The sequence below is a fragment of the Panicum hallii genome, chromosome 3 (assembly GCF_002211085.1).
Source record: "Panicum hallii strain FIL2 chromosome 3, PHallii_v3.1, whole genome shotgun sequence".
Classification (NCBI taxonomy): Eukaryota; Viridiplantae; Streptophyta; class Magnoliopsida; order Poales; family Poaceae; genus Panicum; species Panicum hallii.
In genome coordinates, this window is record NC_038044.1 from 63,060,821 (window position 1) to 63,072,523 (window position 11,703).

The 11,703-nt window shown below is 47.5% G+C and overlaps 2 protein-coding genes across 3 annotated transcripts; one reads left to right on the top strand and one right to left on the bottom strand.

Moving 5' to 3' along the window:
- Positions 1–3,213: 3,213 nt before the first annotated feature.
- LOC112884957 (putative cyclic nucleotide-gated ion channel 7) lies at positions 3,214–5,735 on the top strand. 2 transcript variants are annotated; one of them, XM_025950605.1, is made up of 2 exons: positions 3,214–4,160; positions 4,214–5,735. In XM_025950605.1, the coding sequence occupies exons 1-2, from the start codon at positions 3,261–3,263 to the stop codon at positions 5,564–5,566; spliced, it is 2,253 nt and encodes a 750-aa protein (XP_025806390.1). In that variant the 5' UTR covers positions 3,214–3,260; the 3' UTR covers positions 5,567–5,735. The 2 variants fall into 2 exon arrangements, with proteins under 2 accessions (XP_025806390.1, XP_025806389.1); XM_025950604.1 differs by having other exon boundaries at positions 3,214–4,133.
- Positions 5,736–5,928: 193 nt separating this feature from the next.
- On the bottom strand, positions 5,929–11,140 carry LOC112884956 (K(+) efflux antiporter 3, chloroplastic). The gene is made up of 17 exons (XM_025950603.1): positions 10,649–11,140; positions 10,454–10,555; positions 10,277–10,357; positions 9,902–10,003; positions 9,717–9,794; positions 9,368–9,436; positions 9,202–9,252; positions 8,754–8,867; positions 8,570–8,671; positions 8,340–8,474; positions 7,788–8,105; positions 7,638–7,709; positions 7,470–7,571; positions 7,193–7,354; positions 6,975–7,064; positions 6,727–6,888; positions 5,929–6,651 (listed from the first exon to the last, which is right to left on the bottom strand). The coding sequence occupies exons 1-17, from the start codon at positions 10,985–10,987 to the stop codon at positions 6,376–6,378; spliced, it is 2,355 nt and encodes a 784-aa protein (XP_025806388.1). The 5' UTR covers positions 10,988–11,140; the 3' UTR covers positions 5,929–6,375.
- Between the last annotated feature and the right edge of the window lie 563 nt (positions 11,141–11,703).

The following is an 11,703-nucleotide window of genomic DNA, read 5'->3' on the forward strand; positions in this document are numbered from 1 at the left end:
AGGTTGAATCAATCAATCATATCCCAAAATTTCTTGATCATTTATTTGTATAAAATGGGCAAGTAACCAAACAATTTGTTTGTAATCCTTCCTAGTTCATGTGAGATAATCTTTTCTGACGAAACACAAGTACCAATGAGGCAATCTTCAGTTCAGAGCACGCACACGATGGAATCCGAAGCGAGACATTCAGACTTGTGTTTGGTAACGCCAAGCGTCCCGTCCCCTCGCTGGTCACCAGGGTCCAACTCCACATCAGTCAACACCACCACCCCAGGGTTCTCCGGAGGCATCTATTCATAGCACGTGCGACTAGCCGTTGTATCATCGCACATATCCGCTAGAGAGAATAAAATAAAATAAAATATTCTAAAATAATATATTGATAAAATAATTTTAGAAAAAATTAAATGGACTATGTGATAACAACTAGAACCATCTAACTACAGATTTTGATTCTTCAATAGACTATTGGTCTATATTCAGGTTCTTATTGTTTTTGTAATACAGAATTTTTTGGAGCCAGGCCAACGTATCTATATCTATACTTCTATATACTATAAAGAATAAAAACTTTTAAAAATATCTTTACCTAGATCAGATCCATATTACCCCTCATATTGGACCATCTGTCGGACCTCGGGGAGGTGGGAGGAGATGCAAGATCCATAGAAATTATGAGTTAGAGAATGTTTCTACCAAAAACCGATTATTTTCTTTTCACATACCACGATCCTACCCCGCCCGCCACCCCTCGACGACCGGCGTGGCACCCTCTCCCTCTCTCGCACCCCCGCCTGGCGCCCGAGCTTCCGCTCCAACGTGAGTCATGCACAGATATATGCTTTTCTTGCCGACCCATGACCAATCCTGCCTGCCTCTACCTGCCATTCAACTTGGCTATCCCCATCCCATACGCTTCATATTTCCTCTTTGATTTGGGTGTAGTAGATGTCCACCATTGTCTATGGTGATCTGTCTAAGAACTCAAGGCAAGAGAGGTTGGACTACTATACAGGTAGTGCAGCGAATAAATCAAGTTAATGGGTTGTAATCGGATTTCTCGTTGTGCTCTGATTTAATCAGCACAACAGGTCTTCAAATTTTTTACTTCTGAATTTTTAAGGCACATTATATTGGTTTTTCCATGCTTTTATGTGTAATTGGGCTGAGATGTAGTAAATTATTGACATCGTATGGTAAAATTAATCACGTAGCTCTGCTCACTATTTGAACAACTGGTTCCAATACGAGTTACTTGTATTGCCTTGCGTATCATTAAGTTTTTGTTCTGGATACTGATATTTTTTTTCTTTTTCTCTTCGTCGGTTCTAGAATTATCGTGCCCATTTTTACAATAGAGGCTGGACTAGGAGCAGTTGCAACCGGGTCTCATGTTGATGTCGTCCCCTTCTCACTGGTGTTCTTATTGGCACTTGAGGCAATTAGTTTGCTAAAAAGGATAATTGGTACTGCCTAGAGTTTCTTTCACCAATCCTGGGTAATGCGGTCATATAAGAGTTATAAGGCACTTTTCCCTGTACAATTCAGTGCATATATCTGAGTAATACCTCTAATGTATGTTTGCTACTCAACAAGAACTATGATCCATTACTGCTTTTTATTTTTGTTAAATAAAAATTCAATAGTATGATTATGTTCTATGAACATAAAACACTTGTTCAATAGTTTTTAGCAATCGTGTGTGCCGCACGTGCACTTTACTAGTTGTCTTGTATATACAATAATGTAATGGCAAGTAAGGTTTGGACCAAAGCTCGGAGGAGCTTGAACTGAATTTTGAACCTACGTACTCCACGTTTTAGATGCTGAGCTCTATGTTCCACAAACGATATATATGTCGCAAGAGCTCTGGCGTCTGGCGACTCAGAAAGAGAAGGTTCCGGACTGACCCATAGCGAGGCCCTTTTCTTCCATAGCCCATTAATTCTCAAATCTGCTAAGCAAGCGCTCGGTTCATCCTCAGATGAAAGAAAGATTTTTCTTTAACAAAGGGTAAATAAAAAGTGAACAGACTTCATATTGCCAGCCAGGCGATAACACATTATACAGCTGCTGCCAACGCAATGTTATATATGTGTGTGTAAATTCAGCATGGCAATATACGTGACCAAAAGTACGCAAAATCAACCCGCCGTCCTAGTCCTCCCTTAGGAATCGTAAACCCTCGGATTTTAATTAAATCAAACCACAGCCCGTTCCATCCGTTACTGTTACACGAGCAACATTATACGTACAATTTGAAAAAAAATACGTTGAAATAAAAATTTGTTCAATATAGAATTTGATTAAAAATTCAAAAATTTTCATTATAGAGGAAATTTTAAAATTCAAAATGCTTTCGCAATTCATTTGCACAAATGCTTGCATGCGATCCGTCGTACCTACAATATGGACATCAAAATATCTTCAAATCAAAAGGTGTTCGATACAAAAGTTGCTCAGAATTTCAAAATCTACAATATTATTATATAGTATAATTTCAAATTCATAGCACTTTTACAATTCATCCGCATAAATATTTACGTAGGATCTATTTTACCTAAGATTTGGACACCGAAACATAAAGACGTCAAAAAAATTAATACAAAAATTGCCCAAAATTTTAAAATCTAAAGATTTGCTTCACAACAAATTTTAAAAAATAAATGATAACAAAAAATACTAAATATAATAAAAAGATAATTTTATTTCCATATAAAAATAATATTCTACTTAAATAGTAGCGTTACAACAATAGAGAGTCCAATATATATATAAAGTATAATAACGGGATGCAGACCATGATACCTACATTTATAATAATTACTGCTATGTGCATGAACTAAACTCTATATCAAACTACAATCCAGCCACACAAAATACTGATCCTACCGGGCAAAGCCGCTTTCTACTATTTCCGGGTTTGCCACCCCCGATTGGGCAACGGTGAACGCGACGCCCCGCCGTCCCGCGCCCGCAAGTGTCGGACTGCCTGGGGGCCATGCGGCGCCACGTGTAGCTTCCTCAGGGCCTCGATCGCGTCCATTAATGAACCCCCGCTACTTCCGCTCACGGCTTTCGCCTCCTCCCTCCCACGCGAGAGAGATCGCAACTGTTTCTGCAAGGTTGATCGATCCGGTGCAGCATCGATCGACGCGCGCGTCTCCGGCCACAGCATTGATCATCGATCTCCCAAGGTGCGGATCGATCCTCGGATGGTGGTGGACGATGATGTCCCGTAGCGCGGGAGCAGGAGGATGTTCGGCTGCGGCTACCGGACACAGTTCATCAACGGGCGCAAGGAGAAGTTCGTGAGGCTCGCGGAGGAGGAGGAGGCAGCGCCGGCGAGCCTCCCCGCGCGGGCCACAATGGACCACCACGGTCACGGCCACGGCGGCGGGTTCCACATGGACAGCTACTTCTCCGGCAACCCTGCCGCGGCGGCGGCCAAGTTCCGTGCGCGGTCGGTGCGCGTGGCGGCGGGCGTGATGAACCGGTCGGAGCGGCTCAAGAGCATCGGGCTGGTGTTCCAGGAGGACTTCCGGAAGATGTCCCAGAAGGTGTTCGACCCGCAGGACGCGTTCCTGGCGCGCATGAACCGCGCCTTCGTCTTCGCCTGCATCGTCTCCGTCGCCATCGACCCGCTCTTCCTCTACCTGCTCGCCGTCAAGTACACGGACAAGAACACCTGCATCGGCTTCGACCGCAACCTGGCCACGGTGGCCACCGTGGTGCGCACCGCCGTGGACGCCTTCTACCTCTCCCGCATCGCGCTGCAGTTCCGGACGGCCTACATCGCGCCGTCGTCGCGAGTGTTCGGGCGCGGCGAGCTGGTGATCGACTCGGCCGCCATCGCGCGACGCTACCTCCGCCGCTTCTTCGCCGTCGACCTCCTCGCCGTGCTGCCGCTGCCGCAGGTCTCCATCTGGAACTTCCTCAACCGGCCCAAGGGCGCCGACCTGCTGCCCACCAAGAACGCGCTGCTCTTCACGGTGCTGGCGCAGTACGTGCCCCGGCTGGTGCGCTTCTACCCCATCACCTCCGAGCTCAAGCGCACCGCCGGCGTCTTCGCCGAGACGGCCTTCGGCGGCGCCGCCTTCTACCTCCTCCTCTACATGCTGGCCAGCCACGTCCGTCATCCATCTATGCATGGATCAGTTGCAATTCTCGCCATTGATTCTCTCCACTGACTCTCCCTCCATTCGGATAGATGGTCGGGGCGTTCTGGTACCTGCTGGCGATCGAGCGGCTGGACGACTGCTGGCGGGACAAGTGCCTGAACCTCAACTTCCACCAGTGCCGGACCTACATGTACTGCGGCGGCGGCAGCCAGGGGCAGTCGGGGTTCCTCGAGTGGCGCACCATGATCCGGCAGGTGCTGCAGCAGGAGTGCGCCCCCGTCGACCGGACCGGCACGGGGTTCCCCTACGGCATCTACACGACGGCGATCCAGTCCGGCGTCTACTCCACCGAGAACCTCACCGCCAAGATCCTCTTCTGCCTGTGGTGGGGCCTGCAGAACCTGAGCACCATCGGGCAGGGCCTGGAGACGACGCACTACAAGGGGGAGCAGCTCTTCTCCATCACCCTCGCGCTCGTCGGCCTCATCCTCATGGCGCTGCTCATCGGCAACATGCAGACCTACCTCCAGTCCATGACGCTCCGCCTCGAGGAGATGCGCCTCAAGCGCCGGGACTCGGAGCAGTGGATGCACCACCGCGTCCTCCCCGACGACCTCCGCGACCGCGTCTGGCGCCACAACCAGTACAAGTGGCTCGAGACCCGCGGCGTCGACGAGGACAGCCTCGTCCGCGGCCTGCCCAAGGACCTCCGCCGCGACGTCAAGCGCCACCTCTGCCTCCGCCTCGTCCGCCGCGTCCCGCTCTTCGCCAACATGGACGAGCGCCTCCTCGACGCCATCTGCGAGCGCCTCAAGCCCAGCCTCTGCACCGAGTCCACCTACATCGTGCGGGAGGGGGACCCCGTCGACGAGATGCTCTTCATCATCCGGGGCAGGCTCGAGAGCTCCACCACCGACGGCGGCCGGATGGGGTTCTACAACCGGGGCCTGCTCAAGGAGGGGGACTTCTGCGGCGAGGAGCTGCTCACGTGGGCGCTCGACCCAAAGGCCGCCGCCAACTTCCCGCTCTCCACGCGCACCGTCAGGGCCATCTCCGAGGTCGAGGCCTTCGCCCTCCGCGCCGAGGAGCTCAAGTTCGTCGCCGGCCAGTTCCGGCGCCTGCACAGCAAGCAGCTGCAGCAGACCTTCCGGTTCTACTCTCAGCAGTGGCGGACCTGGGCGTCCTGCTTCATACAGGCCGCCTGGAGGAGGCACCTCAAGCGGAAGGCGGCGGAGCAGCGCCGGCGGGAGGAGGAGGAGATGGAGGCCGACGAGGCGGACGCGTCGGGGGCCTCCACCAGCCGCTTCAAGACCACCCTCCTCGTGTCGCGCTTCGCCAAGAACGCCATGCGCGGCGTGCAGCGGCAGCGATCCGTCAGGGCAGACAGCCTCATCATGCTGCCCAAGCCGCCAGAGCCGGACTTCGGATCCATGGACTACTGAGCATCGTCGCTCGTCAGATTATTATTACCAGTAAGTTTTCTTTTTTTAGTTATTATACAACTGAAAGTCTGAAACCAAAAGATTGGTACTCCAATCATGGAACCTGACAGTGGCACAATCCTGCAACTGCTGAATGATGTGCAGGGATAATAAACAAAAATGCATAGGAGAAACTTGAGATTCATCATGGAACCTGTCAGTGTTAAACTCGATCATGACTTGCATGATTCCTAGTTTATACAGGATAGATAGCTGGACCTGGCAGAAAACAGAGGTTTATATAGTTCATTCAATTTCTTTCTTCTTCTTTTTTGTGTGCATAGAAACTGCTACAGGAATGTACGGCCTAGTATACACAAGTATTGAGGTGCAAATGTGGTTACAAGAATGTGCCTATACATCGTGGTGTATCATAAATGTAATTGGATCTGCACAAATAATTGTCCTGTGCAAAATTCTATTCTGAATTATGAAACATCCATAATCCATTCTGACATTTGCCAGAGTCCAAGTGCTCAACTGCATTAGCAGGCTCCATGGGAACCGCACAGCGGTCTTAATCTGTAATGAGTTCATGATTGGTACTCCCATATGTCGCAAAATAAATTCAGTACTTCAGCCTTGAGAAGTGATCCCCATCCTTGACTGTGTCAATGAATGGAGATCCATATAATCACAAAATCTTTGGTGTGATGGATGAAGCCACAAGAACGTGCTGCTTCTGATCGGCCTAGGAGTTAACTATGAACTTGATCCTAGCAGTTCAAATTGGCTATCTTCCTATCTTCATCCCGACATATTCCTTACCATTACGCAGATTGATCAATCATTTCCTTGCTTGCACCCGAGGCTTCATCACTTCCGTCATCAGATTCCAATAGACAATATGCCACACCATCTGCAGAATCTATTCCGTCAAAGTCATATCCTTGCTGGTCCTTTTCCACCTTCATATCAGGTGTCCGATTCGCCACAGGCGGGTTTATTACTTTCAAATCTGGGCGACTACTTAAGCTTAGTGACTGCTCCTGGGCTATCATTCTTGAACCGTTCCCATTGCTGTCTACTAAGTCTGTTACTCTTACCTGCAAGAAGGAACTTAATTCATATGGGAAATGAAAATTCTATGAATTTGATATTGATTTTAAGATTTCAAGAACCTGAAGAGGCTTCATGATATCAACTTTCTTGTCCCCAATGTCTTTTAGTGCTTCTTGAGCTTGTACCTCCATTGAATTTCTCACAAGCTTACTCAAGAAGGATACATCATCAGACATGACGCCCAATCCTCTTAAAAGTATTGAACCTAGCTGCAAGCTAGTCTGCACAGAAATATTGACAAGAGAAAAATGACCAAATGAATTCTTCTGTGCTGCTCGGTAAACACAAAACTTGTTTCAAAAATTACCTCAGCATTTTCTAGGACAACATCTGTTGCACCTGATTTCTTAAGATCTAACAAATGTGAGAGGTCTTGGGCCCTAGCATATATTGGAACCTGTTAAAACAAAATATAATGTCAACAGTCTTCTCTGCAAGTTTCTCTTGGTTTCTATATCAGAAATCATGGGGTCTCCCCATCCTAACTCTAACAAACAGTGTTTCTTCCATATTGGAGATTCTTACCGCAGTGAAAGCTTGCCGCAGTCTGTTTACAGCCTCAATAGTTTTTTCCTTTCCTGTATACATAACCATGATAGCTTTTGGAAATGTTATGCCGGCAGATTGCAGAACCGCAGGGCGTGAACCATCTCCGTATAGCACAGGAAATCCTGATTTTCTAGCTGACTGGTAGGAGAGAACAAATAAGCTGAGTTAAACACATGAATACACATCAATCCACTTTTTCAGAAAGAAGGGAAGACACATCAACTGCTCTACCAAAACGCTTCTTATTCCTGACCTTTACAACAGCAGGATTTAGATCAAATGCAACGTATGGCCATCCTTCTGCATCTTGGTCAAACCCAAACGATAATGGTGCAGATAAAAATTTTGCAAGGACCTGCACAAATATGATAATATGTAATCTGTACTCGCAATGAAGTAACAAAAATATCATGTAAGATACCTGTCCCATCTCTCCAAAACCAAGAATTACAATAGGTTCAGTGGCGCCATAATTCACCATCTCGGCAGGTTTCTACAAAAGAGAATCTTAGAGTTCACAGGAGAACTACTGATGCTCAATGTGAATGTCAAAATCATTGCAGTTACATACTTCTTTTTCTTCAGCACTTTCATCAATGATCCCTGCCACTCGTCTTCCAACTTCATTGAGTAGTGGAGTTAATGCCATTGACAGCACAACGACAATTATGAGCAGTTTGTTTAACTCAAGTGGTAGGACACCGAGCCTGTTTGCCAAAGAAAACACCACAAAACCAAACTCGCCTCCTTGAGAAAGTAGCAATCCTATCCTTACACTTTCTTGAAGAGTCAGTCCAACTCTTGGCCCAATTGCGGTAATTATCAATGTCTTGATTGCAATAAGACCTCCCAACAGTGATAGAACATTAGGCCACTCCCGGATGAGAAGCTACATGTCATGAAAAAGGTCAAGATGGATAATAAGGATCTAACTAACGAACAAAAAATGCAAAGCAAGGCCACTTTAAATATTACTCAGCAACTGTCCAGTGAATGGAAATGGAAATGAAGGCATGTAAACCCATATAAATTGCCTAGTGAAAGACATGAATTAATGTTCATGAATACAGAGTGTGACTTGGTCATTCAACCTCATTGAAAAAAAAACAGAACCAGTTGGTACCTGCATGTCAATGGAAGTCCCTGTAGTCACAAAGAACAACCCAAGCAACAGGCCTCTGAATGGCCTTATGTCAGCTTCAATTTGTGTACGGAAATTTGTTTCTGCGAGAATGGCTCCAGCCAGAAATGCACCTAACTACATAGGATGCAATGAGAACGTAGCAATTAGTAAACAGAAAAACTGAAAGAGCGTGATCTGAATTTTGAATTGAATTTTCAAAAAGGACATACTGTATCACTAAACCCTAAATGTTGGGTGATAAGTGATGTCCCTGCAACGGTTAGAAGACAGAGTGCAACAAATGCCTCCGAACTCCTTGACTCTGCAACAAACTGCCGGAAGAGTAATTCAGTTTTTCTGTTGTATAATAAACCGAGAGTTTATTAAACAAAATGTAAAAAGAAAGTAACAAACCTCAAAGACACGTCTCATGAGGTATTTCCCACCAAGTGAAAGTAAGCCAAGTCCTCCCAGTGCCTTTAAGCTTTCAGCTAGTAAAATTGGCCACACACTTTGCTCCACGATGTTCTATAACAACGAGAGTAAATGTTACTTTATGACTCTTATGTAATGTGAAGACAGTGCTGCACGCTAATGCTTAGGAACCTATGCATTAGTTGAATAAGTAGGATTCAGTAATATGATAGTGACTATTCGTTTGTTTACAGTATCAACCTTTTACACAAATTTGCAAACATACCTTTTTTACTCTAAATTCTATAACTACACATATTATTTAGTGAAATTAGTGCTAATCCTTAAAGTTGTATTGTAGCATAACGAGAAGGTATATAGGTGCTTATTTTGCTTGCAGAAGAGCTTTCATGCAGTTTGTTAAACTAAGTGCTAACCTTTTGCGTACCTGACTCTCTAGCACAGGGAGTATAACCAACAGGGGGACAACTGCAATGTCCTGCGAGTATCAGCAGAATACATCCTGGAATCAATACACCTTACTCTCCTTGGAAGATTCATGAATAAGGGCAACATTAGAGACATAGAAAGGATATAGAGATTCAATCGAACACCTGCAGGAGGAGGATTCCCAGTGTAGCTGAACCAAATCTTGTTGGAAGTTCACCTTTCTCAGCAAGAAGCTGCAGGCAACATTCACAAGCACTTCACATCAGTGTCATGTGCAAAAAGTAAAAAAGAAACAAAATGTAACAATTATAAGCATGACAAGTTGCTTTAACCATTTGCATAACTAAAATGCCGCTGAATGCATAGTTGTTAGTGTGTATGTCATGAGCCAAGCAATTACTAGTTACAAATGTGGAAGCATGGAGAAACTGGATACTTTTAAAGAATGGTTACTGAAGTAGAATTGTCAAAACACGTGTGAAACTTTCAGTAGTTCCTGAATAGAATGCACACCTGAAGAACAAAAGCTGACGAAGATAGTGATAGGGCAGCTCCAATTACTATTGCTTCGTCAATGCTTCTGATGTTCACCTGCAGATCAAATTCGAGCAACTGAGTCAATCCTGACAATTTTACATCAAACATCGGAATGGACTACAGAAGAGCATGCTTCATTTTCAATTTACAATACAACTTACCAGATCAGGTCTTGAATTGAATAGGAACTGCAGGATTTTTGTTCCTATGGCACCATTAGGAGGAAGCTCGAACGCCGTGAAAGCAAGGGTTGACAAAAGAACCTTCGGGGCATTGAAAGGTGTAGCAAATAAGCTTTCCAAAATTCCATATGGAAACCAAATGATCGACTAAACGAGGCAACATCGTGCAAGGCACATAACAAATTTAGAGAACATTACTCTAATGATGGCCTATAGTTTTTAGCATCAGTCAAGATGCCGAAATGAACTGAACTAGGTTCTTCACATCACATCATATGCATCATAATTCGTTATCACAAATCAACAGGCCATGTATGTACGTAATCAAGTAGCAAAGGATGAATTAGCGTGTACCTGAGGCAAGCCCATCCCGAAAGCAAACCTCGCGAGAGCCTTGAGGCGAGACAGGGAGAGCTCCAGCCCCATCTCAAACAACTGCGGAAGCACGGCGACCAATCAGCCACGCCAGCGTATCAGACCCTCCGCATCAATCAATCATCACGAAATGGGAATTTGAACCAGAAACCTTACCAGGAAAAGGATCCCCCACTCGGACAGGAGCTTGACGTCGGTGAGGTTCCTGATGAGGCCGAACTGGTTGAGCACGACGCCGGCGCAGAAGAAGCCGAGAATCTGCGGCGGCATTTGGGTTTTGACGTGTGAGCCCGGGGGGAAGCAAGGGAAGGAGGCGAAGAGGCGAGGCGGGACGGGGGAGAGATACTTCACTGGGCTGGCCCTGACGACGCGGAAGGCGGGGACGACGAGCACCGTGACGCCGAGGAAGGTGAGAATGTCGAAGCCCAGGTCGTTGATCACCTCCACGGCGCCGCTGGCGAGGTCCATGTCCATCCCCGCGCGCGGCGCCCGGAACCGGAAGCGGGAACCACCGTCCCCGCTCCCCCTCCACCTCCTCCCCGCCGCCACGAGCCGCGCGGGCGCCGCGCGGCGCCGGCGCGGGCGCAGGGCGCAGCAGACCGACGCACCGCTCCGTGCGGAGGAGGGAGGCGGCGCGGGGAGGAGGGCGTGGTGCCGCGCCAGCGCCGCCGCCGACGCGGCAGCCGCCATGGCGCCAAGGCGGGCGGTGCGCGTGCGTGCCACCGGAGAGCTACCCGGAGGAGAGCGGCTCGTCGGGGTACGAGGACCCGACCGGAGGGCGAGGAGCTGGGCGGGGCCGTGTCGCGTCCAGGCGCCGCGCGCGGGCGCGTGGTTTTTATCTGGCTGGGGAGGGAGGGAGGCGGCGTGCTCGGACTACGGAGATAAGGTGTTGAGGCGGGCGGTGCGCCGCGCGGGCGCTCGTCCGCCTCTCCCTGACTCCCTGTCCACCGCGCTGCCGCCGACGTCGCCGTCACCGCCCCCAACTCACCCCCACCACCAGCTCTCTTGCTTGCTCCTTGCCAGTACGCTTCCGAGCCTAGCACTACTTGTGCAGTTCTGCACCCTCCGTTTTCAGGCGTTTTGACGAGTCCTCGAGACTACATCAACATCTACAAAATTTCAAACCTGTAAATTTATTTGAAACTTGTAGATATTGATATATCTTTTAAAGGCTTAATCAATTATAGAAAATTTTGAGTTAGGATAAAACTAAAATGTCTTGCATCTTACATTATAAAAGATTACATTTAGAAAAGAGGAAGAACGCAGAAGTTGAACTTGGGGTAGCAATATACAGTTTTGACGATGCACTGTAAATTAATTAAATAGTAAGAAACGGCAAGAGCAAAATATCATCCAATCTTAGAATTCAAATAAGTTGGGTTGCGCACATTTGTCACATTCCA

Excerpts from the sequence above, each read along its gene's own strand:
- LOC112884956 (XM_025950603.1), bottom strand. The coding sequence starts at position 10,987 with ATGGCGGCTGCCGCGTCGGCGGCGGCGCTGGCGCGGCACCACGCCCTC. Across the intron at positions 10,004-10,276 it reads TCGGGATGGGCTTGCCTCAG|GTTCTTTTGTCAACCCTTGC; the intron begins GTACACGCTAAT and ends AATGCCCCGAAG. Across the intron at positions 9,253-9,367 it reads TGGGAATCCTCCTCCTGCAG|GACATTGCAGTTGTCCCCCT; the intron begins GTGTTCGATTGA and ends TGATACTCGCAG.
- LOC112884957 (XM_025950605.1), top strand. The coding sequence starts at position 3,261 with ATGTTCGGCTGCGGCTACCGGACACAGTTCATCAACGGGCGCAAGGAG. Across the intron at positions 4,161-4,213 it reads ATCCATCTATGCATGGATCA|ATGGTCGGGGCGTTCTGGTA; the intron begins GTTGCAATTCTC and ends CCATTCGGATAG.